General features: G+C 32.7%; 1 protein-coding gene across 1 annotated transcript; it reads left to right on the forward strand.

The window, feature by feature from the left end:
- The first annotated feature begins 751 nt into the window (after nt 1–751).
- On the forward strand, nt 752–8,896 carry LOC142619094 (putative E3 ubiquitin-protein ligase XBAT35). Its single transcript, XM_075792159.1, has 10 exons — nt 752–873; nt 1,008–1,139; nt 2,246–2,360; nt 2,658–2,738; nt 2,862–2,950; nt 3,056–3,147; nt 3,386–3,467; nt 5,002–5,104; nt 6,019–6,104; nt 8,139–8,896. The coding sequence occupies exons 2-10, from the start codon at nt 1,017–1,019 to the stop codon at nt 8,526–8,528; spliced, it is 1,161 nt and encodes a 386-aa protein (XP_075648274.1). The 5' UTR covers nt 752–873; nt 1,008–1,016; the 3' UTR covers nt 8,529–8,896.
- Nucleotides 8,897–12,318: the final 3,422 nt, after the last annotated feature.

Raw genomic sequence — 12,318 nt, forward strand, 5'->3', positions numbered from 1 at the left:
GTAGTGTAGTACAAGACATATGGGTACAAGTTTATGTGTAATGCAATATAAGAAATAAGTGGGTCTAGACTCCAATGGACTATACATGTTAACGTAGGTATATCTTTCTTAGTTATAAGTTGTTCACTTCTTTAAAAAAAGAGAGGCTAAATTACAAATTAAACATTCTAATTTTGTCTAAAATTCAATTTAGTTATTTAACTCACTTTCATACAATTTAGTTATTTAACTTTTAACTTTGTTTAATTCAATCGTCCCATTAGTCTTCGTCAAATTTGAACGGTTAAGAACCTTCAAAACGATATAGTTTTGTATTGAACAAAGTTGAGAGTTAATTGTGCAATTTGGACGAAGAGTAACCGGGTAACTAAATTGAACAAAATTAAAAATTAAATGCCTTAATTAGATTTTAAGTAGAATTAAAAAATGTAATTTGTAATAGGGTTGTGTTAATGGGTACTGCATGGTGCCCATTAACTACAAAATTTCTTACTTTTTTCTTGACACAATTTGTCTTTTTATTGCAATTTATGTTATTTTTTCAGCATATGTACTATTTGAGATTTTTTTACTTTTCTTGACAAATTTTTTTTTCTGCACTTAACCAGCACCGAGCCGTACTGGTTAGCATTCTCCTTTGTAATATATACGCAACTTTCCATTTGAGAAAATATATAATATTAAGAATATTGAAAACTTCCCTTAAAAAAGGAATATGTTGAGTTATAAACTTTTTTACAATTTGTTTTACAATGTGGTGAGTGCGGAGTAGTTATTGGTAAGAACCATAAAGCATTGATCAAAAAGCAAAGTCACTGAACATTCCTTCAATACGAAGCTACTGAAGCACAGCTTAGTGATGAGTGAGAGAGTGTATGATTCAAAAGCAAAACCCTTTTATTAAAGAATACATAGACTCTGTCTTTGGTCTTTTTTTTTTTTCTTCTTATGTCTTGAGAATCTTTGTGGGTTTGTTGTCTCTCTCATTTTCCTTCTGTTTTTCTTAGTCTTGAATTATGGGCCAAAATCTTGAAGCCATGAACAAACCACGCCCCAGAGCAGAGTTGCTCTATGAACTGGTCAGGACTAGAAACATCGTAGCCATTAAAGCTCTTTGCGAAGAAGGTGCTAGCCTTGAGGTAAACCTCACAATGCTCCTCATCGTCCCCACTTAATATATATATATAGACCTTCAAATTTACATACTATTCTTGATATTTGATATATTTGGGACATCCTAGCAAAAGTAATGGGTTTTCACATTGTTATTGGGAATTAAGTGTACAAAAATAAAAGTCATTATAATTAACCAACGTGTTGTGTAACAATAAATCAAGAATAAAAAAATTTATCAACTCAGGACAAGCTTTCATCTGGGCCTTTTTTTTTGGTGGTAGTTATCAATATTGTTACACTAAAAGCTTAAGCATAGGTATTGTCAAGAGGCTTGTAGCTCAGTGGCATTGTCTGGTCTCCTTTACGAGGTGAACCAAGGTTCAAATCCTCCTCTATCCCAATTATTATATCAATTGAATTATAAAAAGAAGAAGTTGCTAAATCCTAGTTATTAGAAATGGACTGGATATAATATAATGAATATCGATCACATAACTTGGATACCAAATTGTGCTATACTTTGTAGGAAGCTTCTTCTATTGAAAATATGGTCTTTCAAAGACTCATATTCACCCATGTCCAGCACTTATTTCTTAGGGAGTGCATCATCTACCCGTAATGAAATAAGAAATGTGGTGAGAGAATTATTTATCAGTTCAGGGGTTATCATTTTTTTTTTCTTTCACTTATTGACCAAATTATGATCCAAATGGTCCACTTCATGACTGAAGCAATGATAGCTCTGCGTGACAAATCTGGAACTTGGGATTTCTGTGTTGTGATAATCCGAGAGATTGAAAAGGTGCTTAATGAAAAGGTCACTCCTGTTGATTTGATAGGCAACGTTGCTTTGACCTTTTCATTATTTAGTTATCTTCCTCCATTCATAAGAAACTAAGTTGAGACCATATCTACTGTATTTCTTCCATGTCAATTACAAAGAAGTGACATCATTCGCTTTGACATTGATAAGAAAGAAATGGTGGAAGTTATGTCTTAATTTTATCTTTTCTCAAATTGAATACTTCATACGTCAAGTATAATGCTTGATAATTTGGTGTGAAGCTGTATACGATTGCTCTATGTGTGTGTTTACATGGAGACTTGAGTTTTTTTTTTTTTGTTACAGTGGGCTGATAGCAAAGGAAAGACCCCCCTCATTGTGGCGTGCATGAATCACAAATTGTTTGATGTTGCCAAAACTCTGATTGAATTGGGTGCCAATGTCAATGCTTACAGTCCTGGTATGCTTATGAAAGTACTTACATTATCCAATGGGTCATTGGTTATTATTTTATAAATGGTAGTTGCTATATGGCTATGTCATTTTTAAAAGTCAGTTATCTCATTGCATAACATATACAGGGCTATTCATGTTTAATTTGATTCATATTTGAATTATAAACCAGTAATGATTTATTTATATTAATGCTACCAATTACAGAGAAAAATAATAAGGTAAGCTTGTATGGCAGTTTAGCCAATAATACTACTATGAACATGTAAGTTGATTTCAGTCTTCTTCATTATTTTTGTAATAGGGCGTCATGCGGGTACTCCTTTACATCATGCAGCAAAAAGAGGCTTGTCACAGTCTGTTAAGTTACTTCTTTCCCATGGAGGTTTGTCATAAACTAGTAATGTGGGTTATGTCTTTGTTGCTGTAATAACCCTATAAATTATCGACTAGTGTAACAATTATTTGTCGCAAATTGAAAGACCTACTCTATTGATTCATGTTTTAGCAAATGTTCTGGTGAGGGACGATGATTCTCAAACCCCACTTGATGTTGCTAGAATAAATGGGCATACCGGTATTGTTCGTGAGATTGAGGTATGCTTGACAGATTTAGAAGTAAAAAGTTACTCAAAAGTTTTCTATCTGTATCTGTATGGTTTCATATGGTTAAAGTTTTACTTTTTATTTGTTGCATTTTAGAAAAGTATTTGCTATTTCTCTGGCTGGCTGCGGGAATTTTATGGTCCAGGCTTTCTTGAAGCATTAATGCCTCAACTGTTATCAAGAAAAATGTTCGTATAGCATTCATTTTTTATTTATTGTTAATTCATTTCATGTTATGCTCTTTGCATAGAATCATTTTTCTTGTAAAAACAATGTTATGTCATTAATATTCCAGCACCACTGGGACTTTGCCAAAGCAAATTATAGATTCAAAATCTACTCTTACTTTCAAAGGGAAATTTGATGTGTTCTGTTATGATAAACAATGCATTTACATATGCACTTATTAGAGTTCATTACTTGCAGTTGGGTTGTTGTTATACCTTGGGGTTCCAGTAATTCTACAATGCCTCACAAAATGGAGCTCGTCATTTATCCTGATTTGCAGGTACAACAGAATGTGATTGGGGAGCTTTTTGGTAGTATTATGACCTGAATTTCATTGGTTGTTGAAATATATTGTCTTTTTGGTTGCCAAAACCTGTTATGAAATTGTATGATGATGAGAGAGACTATCACAGTGTGGCTAGCATGATCCCAAGTATGGCTTAAAAAGTAGAAGTGTAGTATGATCCCAAGTATTGATAATTCTGTTGACATTTCCTCCTCAAATTAGAGCATAGATGTCCCTTTTTCCTTTCTTGCATGCAAAGATAACTGTGAGCATGTGTCTTAGCCTTTCTTTCTAAGTATTCACTTGGTCACTTAGTTGCTCACCTGTTTGTACTTAAAAGGCATGAATTAAATTGAAAATGTTCTATGATAGAAGAAACTAAGAAAGGCTTCTTATCTTTTTTCCTTATTAGTCCCTTTTCTTTTTTAATCTCTTTATTCTATTTTTGTGTCATTTAGGGAGATTTTTTATGGAAAATATTTTTTTATTGGTAAGTAACACACACACCCTGTGGGTCTTGAACACATGACTTTACCCTCCTTATTATCAAGGGAGGAGGAAATGTCATTTGAGCTAGAGCTCATTGGCAAGTTTTGATGGAAAATCTTGTCTACCATACATATCTCCCTCATCCCTTTATTTTTATTTTTATTTAAAATAAGCAATATTCCTTAATTTCCTTTAAATTTAAATTAACTTTTTGGGTAAAGGAAAGGTGGGCTTTGATGGATGGTTTACACAATTCAGTCATTGTTCAGTTGCCCAGTCCTCCTCCTCAAAATAGACACCAATAACTATGACAGCATCATGTATTGAAACTTATTGTCATTGAAAATGTCGCTATCTTTCAGTTATGAGAGAAAAGTCCTGTTTTAAGGATCCAATACAACATGCTTATAGGTTCATCTCATGTGTAAAAATTCATGTCCCAACATGGTCCCTTTCCACGTCTTAATAGTTCCCTTTAAGTAGATAATGACGGTGTTATTTGAACTAGCATTATCCACCATTGTAGTGAAAACGCCATCAATATTCCTATAGCAGAGAAGGATGAAGCACAATGATAAGTACCCATTCTCATGCCATGTGGCAGTGCCAAATAACCACATAAATAAGTGAGAAATTTATTGCTGCAGCAACAATAATCAATCAGCCACCAGCCATCAACAGGACTGCTGAGTGTGGCTGTAGCAACTCAACAATTTGGATCCAAGTAAGATTTTTAGAAACCAAATGATGCATTTTTAAGAAGTAGTTTAAGATCCTTATAGAGAGGAAAATCCTCACTGGGAAAACCATGATGAGTTAGCAAAGCCCCTCTCTAGCGGAAAATCTCAAAAATTTGTTGAGCCATCATTACAACAACCTCAAATACTGGTTGGCTAGAAGCTGAACTTGTAGATTATTTCCTTCTAAGAGTTGTGTGATATGTATTATGGTTTGTACTTTAAATTATAGGAACTTTCTTACACTTTCATATGCTACTGTCATTTATTTGTTTCAAACTGTAATTTTGATCAATGAACAGAAAGCACAGCCTCGTACAGTTATTGCTCTTTGGAAGGCCAAAATTGAGGAACCCAAGTTTCAGCAAAAGGATCCGGCAGTCATTATATTTGACCAGCCTACTGGTAATTTCTTGCCAATGAAACTATTATCTCTAGATCATTTATAATGGAAATATTTTTTACATAAATAATTAATTTATGTGGACCCTGAAGAATCTCTATTTGTCATGACTTTCTTGTGATATAAATGCTATTATCATGATGTCTTAGTCTGAAACTCTTTTGCTTTCTTTTATGGAGTGGGGGATACCTATCTTTTTAGTAGATATTTTGTAAACATAGAACTGAAGCAAACGGTGTTGTAGCCTCGTGACCTGGTTTGCTCTTAGCATGCCTACCTGCACGGAGAAATGGAACTTTTGAATACTGAATTGGCTGTTTTTTTTTTGAATTGATAATAATCAAGTAAGTAGCATGTCACTTCTCTAGTGCAGGTAGCAATATCTTAAACCTGGCATACCTTTAAAAGTGAATGTGTCTAACCATTTATTTTGGCATTCTGATGGTCTCACTTTCATTTTTAATTTTTTACTTTAAATTGTTATCATTAAAAAAAAGAAGCTGTACTTGGTATCTGCACATGGACGCATTTTTGAGCCTCAGAAAAGTGAGAAGCAATATGGTTCCAAAGTTTTAATGAACAATTTTCATACATGTTCACACAAATGTTTAATGTTCTTTTAGACTCTTGCTTTTATAGCCTCCTTTTGTCATTAATTTAATTTAATGAGAAAGGGATATCATGATGGGCTCATTTAGCAACTCTAAATTGATAGAACTGCTCCAGTTGAATTTTTACTTTTTTGAGTTTGTCCCTAAATGATCAATAGTTGAGACTGACAACTAAAATATGAACCAGTCAGAGGGCATGTGCTACTGAGCACAGTTTATGCTTCTTGTTTTGAAACAGCATATACTTAATGTCTGTTCTCCTTTCTGAGCTTTTCTTGTCTATTGATCATATCTTTCTTTATCAGGAACTCGGAATACACTTACAGCTCCCCTTGAGGGTGATAAACAGCAACTTCAACAACTTTATAATGCATGCATAGGAATTCCTCCGGTAAATCATCAAAAACTGTTCACAGATTGTAGTTCGACTCCCTAGTACATGCATGTTGCCTGTATTTTCACATGTCGCACATGATAGTTACATAGGCTTTTGAACTCTGTTGGTATGGATGACTGCTTACAGAAATTGAAACCATGTGCCTCAGTCCTCACTCTCGATAAAAAACATGGTGCCTTATGAAGGATAATTTGTTCTGTATACTACAAGGAATATGGTTATTTCTTTTGAGGATTTTTTTTTTTTTTACCAAGACAAGCAATTATTGCATGATCATGTGGATTTTTAATTAACAAATAGGGATACATGATGGAGAATGTTTAAACATCCTCTTCTAAAACATATTAATGACAGATTAATTTGAATGCAAATTGCTCTCAGTTTTAATTATGTGACAATCTACTTGCACATTAACAGTAGCTAGTTTTAGGTAAGGATGTTGAATTGATCATAGATCAGTCAATTGGGTGGGATGGAGGCTTGCCTAAGCTCATCCCAAATAAGTGTCTGCTCATCAAGCTCATCCCAGCCCAAATTCAATTCTAAAGTTTACAGCTTCCGAGCTCAGCCCATTTTGTTTGGGCAAGCTTCTGGCTGAGTTTGGGCTGGCCTGTGATTAATACCACTAAAACTTAAGATAGATTTAATTCATGAAGTAATTTTGGCAAGGTATTTTGACCCCCAAGACCTATGGGTTTGTATTATGTGTCTTGACAAGCAAAAATCTTTTTTGTGATTAATTTATTTAAGGACCATTTATTGCATGTGTCCTAGAAGTCTTCCATAGACTCCAGTGTTAGACTCCGTTGGTTGAAAAAAGACTTCCGAAAAAAACTATAGTTCCATCTAACTTTCAGCCTTGTATTAATGATCACATTGTTGTAAACATGTCCAATTTCAAAGTGCCCAGTGATGGGGAACCATGTTTCAGTAATACTGGCGCTCCTCAACGAGCATTGTGGAACACATAAATGGTTGCCTTTGAATAGATACCATCATGAAATAAAAAAGGAAAAAAAGAAAAAAGAAGATAAAGACGTTTAAGCACTCTTCCCATACTTCGGCAAAGTAAGGACCTTCACTTGCATGGTAGAAATCAAGGGATGCTGTTAGCTTAAAGCATTACAATCAATATCAAGCACCTTGTCAAAATTTGGCAAAGAGAGTGGGATCTTTAATCACCTTTTTCTTGATGATTTTAAAGTTCTTGTCAACTTTCTTTGCCTACTTGAACTCCTTTCAAGTATTTGGTGATAGAGGTAAAGATGGTGCTGAATCCTTTGATGAACCATTGATAGGACGATGCAAGACCATGAAAACTTTGAATGTCATAAAATGACTTTGGCGTAGGCCAGCTTGTGATTGATTCGGTTTTCGCTTGGTTCTATTTTTATCCCCCTGTTAAAAACGAAATAGTCCAAAAATACAAGGCCACGGTAGAGAAGTGGCACTACTTCAAGTTGCTGAACAACTTTTGTTCCTTTAAAAGTTTGAATACTTATTGAAGTGGCACTAATTGTAGATGTTCCTTTAAAGAACATAGCAGTTACCATAGTGTGGCATTTGAGTCCTTTTGTTTGTATCTATAGAAGCTATTATGCACAGCTAGGATCATATTGAAGTTTGCATCTCAATTATCTTCCTGTAAGTAGAAATCTTGAACGCATTGTTTTACTTTCAATTATCAAATTCACCTTTGGTTTAGAAGTTCTAAAAACTTCAGGATTTTCTTGATTTAGAACTGTGGAAGAGGTTCTCCATGAGGGGAAATTAGGCTTTTGAAGAGCCTGAAAAGCTAGTCATCCTTGCAAATGCGTCAAATAATGGATTAAATTTGAAAAGTTATCTGTTATCTTGTTTCTTAATGTATATTTTCAAAAGTTGTGAGTGATATTAAAGGAAAGTAGGCTTCAATTGGATCTTGGAAAGGATGAAGAAAAACAAAAGGAAATCGTTGAATTGCTGAGTTTCGCTAAACATTTCATGAGATTCCACTTGTGTGTTATTACTAAACTCTTCATTTTTCAGGTTACGCCTCCCCCAGTGCCTACCCAAACCTCAACTCCAGAAGCTGCACCTCAAACTGATGAGAGTGGCACTTATAGTGGGTGGGGTGTACCTGACTCTGGCCCAGTTGGAAGTACAACTCAACATGCCCAAACCAGTGATAACGTCTCCCCATCTGCTCCACCTATTCCTGAGGATTTGGACGGAGCTTCTGTAACAAATGATGTGAAAGATGAGGGCAGTTCTTCCTCATGTGCGATATGTTTTGTAGCTCCAATAGAGGGAGCATGCATGCCCTGTGGCCACATGGCGGGTTGCATGGCTTGTTTGAATGAGATCAAAGCCAAGAAAGGGGTTTGCCCTATATGCCGACGCAAGATAAACCGGGTTGTTAGGATTTTTGCCGTCTGATAGGTGAATAGATCATGATTGGAGCTGGCCAGGTGGGATTGATTCAAGATTTTCACATATTCATCTTAATATATGTTGATTTATCATGAGCTTGTAGCATTGCTATGTATATAAATATGTACAGGGCAACAGGGCCATTGTTGGGCAGTCTGCATGATTATAAATCAAGGCAGAGGTTTTTTTTTTCTCTTTATTTTATGAGCTTGTAACATGCATTTGATGAAGGCACTGTGGATATAAGTGTAAGCCACAAGACCCACGCTGCGAATGTACTGTATAGCTAGGGAGGAACTTCCCATTCTACAAGCAGTGAACTTAGGCCGAAATTTTATTGCGCTAAGTTAATTTATTAAATAAAGTTTTTCTACCTTAAAGAGGTCAGAGTGGGGACACGTTCTACTTGCCCCGCCCTCCTCGCCTTGAAAATATATATAACTAGTATTATTCCCGTAAGGTGTACGGTTTAATTAAAATTCATATGTAAATAATTTTTTTGTTAATTTACTTAAAATTAGATAATAAAAATAAATGAATATTTTACTTTTAAGTTATATAATGAATGCATATTGTGTTAGACTTAAGAATGGAAGATGGTAGAAGTACCTAAAAAATATATAAAATGATTTTCAATAATACATTGAACTTTAAGGTTCAATTAATCACATGTATTTAAATGGATAAACCTTGAATTTAATAATTAGAAACTATCGAAAGCAACAATTTAAATTATATTTAAGTGGAAACCTCAATTCAATAATTAAGAATAATCTAAATTACTAAATATTTAAAATTTTGAAGTAGAGATACTAATGTGAGAATTTAATTTGTCCTTTAAAGCATGAGAGATGACATAATTTTATTAAAAAAATAATAGCTAAATGGTTTTTTTTTTTTTTAATACTCGTTGCTAATTTTTTTTATTTTTTATATCGTGATTAGATGGATTAGATGAAGAATTTGAGAATGGTTAGATTACACTATGTTTCTGCTTTTTTTTCTTTTTAATAATACACATTACTGCTTTTAAAAAATAATACACGTTGCTACTTTTTTTTAATATATATATATATATATATATATATATATATATATGTGTGTGTGTGTGTGTGTGTTTTCTCTTACGTGTAGTATAATAATTAAATAAGGATTAGATGGATAGATGAAGAATTTGAATTGTAAATAAATTAAGATATTTATATACTTAAAAATTATAGGAGAGGAAAAATTATATATATACTTTTTAAAAATTATAAATGTTTTCTTTTATGTGTAGTATAATAATTAAATAAGGATTAGATAGATCAGATGAAAAATTTGAATTCTAATTAAATTAAGATATTTATCAACTTAGAAACTATAGGAGAAGAAAAATTATATATATTTTTTATAATACACGTTGCTGTTTTTTTTTTAATAATACACGTTGCTACCTTTTATATATATATATATATATATATATATATATATATATATATATATATATATATATATATATATATATACATGTTTTCTTTTACGTGTAGTATAGTAATAAAATAAGGATTAGATGAATCAGATGAAGAATTTGAATTATAATTAAATTAAGATATTTATCAACTTAGAAATTATAGGAAAGAAAAATTATATATTTTTTAAAAATCTAAAAAAATTTCTACAATATAATACAGCCACTTGGCACAACCACGACTTTTAGACCCAACTTTTATTATAAAGTATATGATTTAGTGTTTTTTATTCATATTTTAGTTATAACTAGTCGCATACATCATGCGATACGTGTAGATATATAACTGTTATGTAATGGGGTGTAATATATAAAAAGTAACAATTACTATAAGTATTATTTATTTAAAAAAAATATTCCTACAAGTATTTTTTATCCTTTCATCTCGACAACGTATAAGTACATCATACTATTATATTTTATATGTTTGATTAATTTTTTATTTAAGGCGAATTATATTTTTTTAACTTCTATTGTAGTGTGTTATATTTGATATACAACTAAACTTTATAAATTTCAAATTTATTATTCAAAATTCACATCTTTTAAGGAATAATGAGATTATCATAATAATATAAATTCATCACAAAATTACAACATTATCTTAACCAAAATTAAGATGAAACAAAAGGAATAAAAGATAAACTTTATAAAAATTTATCACTCGAAAAATTGGTTGACATTTTCAAATTCACAGTCATGTAAATTATGTTTTGATATAAACCCAAATTCCTATTTCCCCAAAAACTAAGTATAAGTTTTATGCTAGCGAACTTTTTTTAGTTAGTCTAGGTGTGGGGGTTTTTTCGAATTGTTCTTCTATCATTGAGTTTTTTTCTACTCTTTAAATTGTCCCTTGAGTTATTTTTTCTTTGATATTGTTTGTTGTTTTTTCTTATGTTCATCATCATGAACACAATGTATTTTCTTTCTTTTGTTTTTTTTCATCATGATTAATGTTACTCTTATTACCTATCCAAAAAAAAAAAAAAAAAACTAAGTATTAACCCAAATCAAAATTCATGCAAAGCTATATAAAAAGGGAGAGTGAAGACTTTGTATTGGGAAATTAAAAACACAATACCAAACACATATTTAAAAACAAAACCATAAAAAAAAAAAACTATCAACCTTAAATAGAATTATAAGAAAGAAAAAAAAATCCACAAGAAAGTAGAGAGAGAACAAGAGAGAGTACTCAAGACTTTTTGTGGGGAAAATATGGATTAAATGGGAGAAATGATATTGAATTTATACAAAATAAAATAGGAAGAAAAATAGTCAAAATATAAGAAAGAGAAAAGATGAAGAAAGTGTAACAATAAAGTAGAGAGTAGTGGATAAATAAAGAGGTAAAATGGAGAGTAGTGGGGAAACAAAAAGGTAAAGAGGGAGGGAAAATGTTGAAGGAAGTGTGTTGAGGTCCAAAATATTACAAGTATTGAAATCCAAACTAATGAGCTCTCAAGGATAAAAAAGGCCTAATCCGTGAGCCAAGGCCCATTTAAAATAGGTAAAATGAAGCTCAAGCTCATGAATGGGTAAGCCTTGAGCCTTAAAGAAGGAAGAAAAAAACAGAGGAAGCTTGACCTAGCCTCTGTGAGAAGAACCACTAATGAGCCTAGAAAGAGACAGGACTAGGATACTAAGGAGCTGCCAGAACCAGGGAGGGGATTCTTTGGGAAGTGCAAGAAAGAATCAACTGGAAGTTGGATAGCTTAGGGAAGCATGCTCATAGGCACATGGAATGAAGAAAAACATGTCCCATCAGTTGCCCGTAACTCATAAAAAAAGGCTTTGGAAACAGATAATGATTTAGAAACCAGCACCTATGAAGGGAAGCCTGGTACCTCGAGAAGAGCAGGAAGATGAACCATTAAGGAAAGTGGTTGGGGATCTTTTAGCCTGACAGGGGGGAATTTGCCTATTTAGAGAAAAAAGACAAAGGATAAGGCAGTCAAAAGGGAGGTTTTGAAAAGCCTCTCTAGAAACCTTGGAATAAGAGATTAAAAGTTAGCCCTTCGGAACCCCCAAAAGAGGAAGGTTAGCTGGGGACTTTTTGGAGGGAAATCTCAAAAGAAGAATATAGTGAGAAAATAAGGAAAGGACCAAACACCAATGTTATTGACACAACATTAGTTCTGGTACCTAGAGCAGTAAATAGAAGGAATCAATGGTACACCAAAAATCCTAAGAAGGTACTATAAAAGGAGATTAAGCCATCAACAAAATTCATTCAACAAAAAGGAATTGGAGCACAAACCCTTTGAAAAACTCCTTTAAATC

The sequence above is a fragment of the Castanea sativa genome, chromosome 12 (assembly GCF_040712315.1).
Source record: "Castanea sativa cultivar Marrone di Chiusa Pesio chromosome 12, ASM4071231v1".
NCBI classification, from domain to species: Eukaryota; Viridiplantae; Streptophyta; class Magnoliopsida; order Fagales; family Fagaceae; genus Castanea; species Castanea sativa.